Source organism: Nerophis ophidion, linkage group LG18 (genome assembly GCF_033978795.1).
Source record: "Nerophis ophidion isolate RoL-2023_Sa linkage group LG18, RoL_Noph_v1.0, whole genome shotgun sequence".
In the NCBI taxonomy this organism is placed as follows: Eukaryota; Metazoa; Chordata; class Actinopteri; order Syngnathiformes; family Syngnathidae; genus Nerophis; species Nerophis ophidion.
Genome location: NC_084628.1, coordinates 24,831,811 through 24,836,398, shown reverse-complemented (window position 1 = coordinate 24,836,398; position 4,588 = coordinate 24,831,811). Strand labels below are relative to the sequence as shown.

The window sequence follows — 4,588 nt, the reverse complement described above, 5'->3', positions numbered from 1 at the left end:
CAAGACCCTCGGGTGCCGTGAATGTCAATCAAGCAAGCTACGGAATTTGCCGCCAATGTTTTTCTTGTAAAGTGTATGGAAGCTGGATGAATGAGATGCCAAAAACCAACCACTTTCATGTGGTATTGTACAGAAAGGACAACTTTTTTTCTCCTCCATTTGAAAATGTGGGCGTTATCATCATTACTGTCTGATTCCTATCAATGCAAGTCATCAGAATCAGGTTATACACCAACTCATATTCTTGTCTTTGTGAAAGAAAGACATCTATATGTGTTACACATTCTTGTATTATCATTAAACACATTTAACTTGTTTACAAAAATGTCTCTTTCATAAATAAATAAATATAAATGATATATATAAATGAGGTAGATTCCCTAGAGTTGGTCAATTGAAAAGTAGCTCGCCTGCAGAAAAAGTGTGGGCACCCCTGCCTTAGTGTGTTGAAACGCATTGCTGTGAGGCAGATGTGCGTAACCACATTACCACCGTGCTGTTGATACACTCTTAAATAAATAAATAGCAAGTACTTGATTAAGACGCCGGACTCGAGTCCTCGTTCTGCATCGTGTGTGCGTGCGTGCGTGTGTTTTCTTGTATTTCTACCCTTCTTGAGACAACAGGGAAAAGTAGCTTCCATATGAGGAGGTGTGAACAAGTGATGACATAAATCATGATCCCAATAACATTGCATCTAATAGAGAATGTCTCATCTGCACCCCTGTTGGTGAAATCTATCAAAATGAGGATGGTCCCAAAAAGGAGGGATTTTTCAAATTGACTTTGTGTTGGTTTTAAAAGTGCTCTCCCTCTGGCCAACATATGAAATAACAAGTGTGTTTAGGAAATTGAAATGCACCCCTTTTGGCCAAAATGTATTAAACTTTTTTTTTGAAGTACTGTATATAGAGACATACGGTAATAACTTGAAGCAAGCAATGAAGATTAAAAACCAATTACCAACAAAAAATTCAAAAACATTTTTTTTTACTAAGAGCAGTCTTTTTCTCACATTGTGTCGACTTTTTTCTTTTAAAATTTGGAAAAAATGTTCATATTCTTACCGTTTCTGTAGTATTGCAATATTTTCTTGTAAAATGATTACTTTTTTATGTAAAAATGTGACTTTTAAAGTAAAATTATTGCTTTTTAATGCAAAATGTGGAAACATTTGCCATATAAAATTCTGACTTTTATCGCAATATTGTTGTTCTTGTAAAACAGTGTCATTTTTTGTGTAAAATTCTGATTATTATTTTAAAATTGCCAACATTTTAAAGTTTTCTAATAAAACTGTGAATTTTGTCAAGTAAAATTATGAGTCTATTCATAAAAATGCACAAAATTTAAGCTTTTCTTGTAAAATTGCAACTGTTATTGAGTAAAATTCCAACTTTTATCACAATACTGCACAGATGTTCAGTTTTTCTTGTCATATTTTGACTTGCATTGAGTAAAATGACGACTTTTATGAGAACACCGCTATAATTCAAAGTTATTCTTGTGAAATTCCAACTCATTTTTCACAACAAACTTTTTTTATAGTTGCATAGTATGTATATATTATTAATGTTGTAAATACACATCTAAATAAAATATATTGAGAAAGGATGGTTTTAAAGAGGTAGGCATTTTTCCGAGGTCTCAAGAAGTTAACACATACAATGTGTGTGTGTGTGTGTGTGTGTGTGTGTGTGTGTGTGTGTGTGTGTGTGTGTGTGTGTGTGTGTGTGTGTGCGCGTGAGAGAGAGACAAAGACAAAATGTCAACCAATCAAACTCATAAAGGGGTTGGTGTCTTCAAAGGTCAAAGGTGAACCTGTCCTGAAAGTGGGCCTGTCACAGAGCTGCAGATAAAGCGGCCAGAGAAAGCATGTTGCCATGGAAACACTATCAACAGTCTGCAGGCCCGTGTGGAGGACATCTAACAGAAGGAGGACAAAAGAAGCTCAGCTCGTCTCCAAGTGCTTTTATTGAAAGCGACCAGGGAAAAAGACACACAAGTCTATCAAGGTGGTCCCAGGCGGTCTGACCCGGCAGATGCCAAAGTTCTGGAGGAGGAGGAGGAGAGGGAGGAGAGGGAGATCAGCAGGACGTGAAGGTTTTCCAGAAGAAGTTCTTGCAGCCAGCTTTTCTCTCGCGAGGCGCCAGAAGTGGACCTCCGCTGGCGGACCTCTCCAAGGCCACGTGGACGTCCCCCGGGTCCATTCCAGCCGCAAAACTGTCGTCCTCCACCACCTCGTTCTCTGTCTGCAGGAGGTCCGAGAGGAGGAGGTCGACCAGCGAGGCGTGCAGCACGTCCTGAATTTGGAGGGAAAAAAGCCCCGCCGGTCAGGACGAGGAGGACTTTTTACCTCCTCCTCCCTGAAAAGCGAGTCTCACCTCTTTGGAGAGCATCAGGTGCTTGCCCTCCCGGCGCGGGACGGCGGCGACGGCGCAGAGGGACAGCAGGAGCACGAGGAGGTGCGAGGAGGAGCACATCTTGGTCCCGTGTGTGCGTGCGTGTGTGTGTGTGAGTGTGAGTGTGTGTGTGTGGGTGTGAGAGAGGGCTCATACCGCCGGAGCGGCTTTTAAAGATGCGCGCTGGCGTCATGATGATGATGATGATGATGATGATGATGATGATGATGATGATGTTGATGTTGATGATGACGTTGCCGCCCCCCACCAACACTTTAGTTTAATGAGGCATCTTCATGCACTTTGTCTTCTTTCTCGCCAGGATGCCCCAACACACACACACACACACACACGCATTCTTGTATTTCTTACTTTCTTGAGACATCCGAAAAAAGCCACACACACACACACACGCGCAAGCACACGCACACACACACACACACATACGCATTCTTGTATTTCTTACTTTCTTGAGACATCCGAAAAAACCCACACACACACACACACACGCAAGCACGCACACGCACACACACACACACACACACGCACATACACACTCACGCATTCTTGTATTTCTTACTTTCTTGAGACGTCCGAATAAAGCTGCACACACACACACACACACACACACACACACACACACACACGCATTCTTGTATTTCTTACTTTCTTGAGACGTCCGAAAAAAGCCAAACACACACACACACACACACACACACACACACACACACACACACACACACACACACACACACACGCATTCTTGTATTTCTTACTTTCTTGAGACGTCCGAAAAAAGTAACCTCTTTAGGACCACCCTTTCTAGATATATGAAGATTTGTATTGACAACATTAATAATATAAACAAACTATGCACATACAAAAAAGGTGAGCTTTTCTGGGTTTTTTTTGTTCGTTTTGTAATTGGTTTTTAATTTGTATGTCTCCTTCCGTCCATCCATTTCTACCGCTTGTCCCGCTCGGGGTCGCGGGGGTTGCTGGCTCTATGTACATACATTATTATTTTTACATATATTATTATTTTACATATATATATTTTTTTCTATAAATCTTGGCCAAAGGGGGCGCATTTTAATTTCTTACACACACTTGTTATTACACATGTTGGCCAGAGGGGGAGCACTTCCAATGTTTACACACACTTGTTATTTCATATGTTGACCAGAGGGGGAGCACTTTAAAAGCGACACACGGTCAATTTAAAAAAATTCCTCCTTTTTGGGACCACCCTCATTTTGATAATTTCACCACCAGGGGTGCAAATGAGATTTCTATTTTTGCTTTTTTGTAATGTGCTTAAGGCTGATGACAAAGGAGTCACGGACCACAGATGGCCCCCGTGCTGCACTTTGGGTAACCCAGCTGTAGAAGCTAACGTTTAATGGCCACTATAGTCTTAGTACCAAAGTGTATTTGTTCATCTTCACATGTAGGTTGTTTTACACCAGCACCGGAAGTGGTAAAATCAGCTGTTCATCTGGCATGTTTTTTCAGGGATGAATAAGTAGGTCCTATTTTAGCTGCCATCTTGTTTTATCATATATTGCTGACTTCGTCAATGATTACTTATTTATGCACAATAAATCAACAAAAAATCCTGACTTTGGAGCAATGTTCACAGAGTCTAGTATTTGGCTCTCTATTAGATGCAAGGTTGTTGGGACCATAATTTATGTCCTAACTTGTTCACACCTCTTCATATGGAAGGTACTTTTCCTTGTTGTCTCCAGAAGGGTAGAAATACAAGAACACACACATGCGCACACACACACACACATCTCCTCTGTCCTTCTTGTCTCGTCACCTTGTCTCCTCCACCCTTGACTTCTTCGGTGGACACAACTTCTTCATTGTGTTTCCCAGAATGCACCTGTGACCCGGCACGGTGTGTGTGCGTGTGTGTGTGTGTGTGTGTGTGTGTGTGTGTGTGTGTGTGTGTGTGTGTGTCAGGGGGATCATGCTGAGAGTGTAATTATGTATGTTGGATGAACCCCCCCAACTCCGCCACCCTTCCCTTGCCCCGCTGAGTCTCTGCTTATTGATTAGTTTGGGCTGATGGACACATTCACTTGCAGCCAGGCGTTTGATTGGCTCGTGACGCTCATTCAATGAGCACGTTTTAGCACGTGGAGGACCAATCAGCTTCGGGAGAACGTTGCAATGTC

General features: G+C 41.9%; 1 protein-coding gene across 1 annotated transcript; it reads right to left on the bottom strand.

The window, feature by feature from the left end:
- Window positions 1-1,956: 1,956 nt before the first annotated feature.
- sst1.1 (somatostatin 1, tandem duplicate 1) lies at window positions 1,957-2,558 on the bottom strand. Its single transcript, XM_061877838.1, has 2 exons — window positions 2,385-2,558; window positions 1,957-2,303 (listed from the first exon to the last, which is right to left on the bottom strand). The coding sequence occupies exons 1-2, from the start codon at window positions 2,481-2,483 to the stop codon at window positions 2,088-2,090; spliced, it is 315 nt and encodes a 104-aa protein (XP_061733822.1). The 5' UTR covers window positions 2,484-2,558; the 3' UTR covers window positions 1,957-2,087.
- Window positions 2,559-4,588: the final 2,030 nt, after the last annotated feature.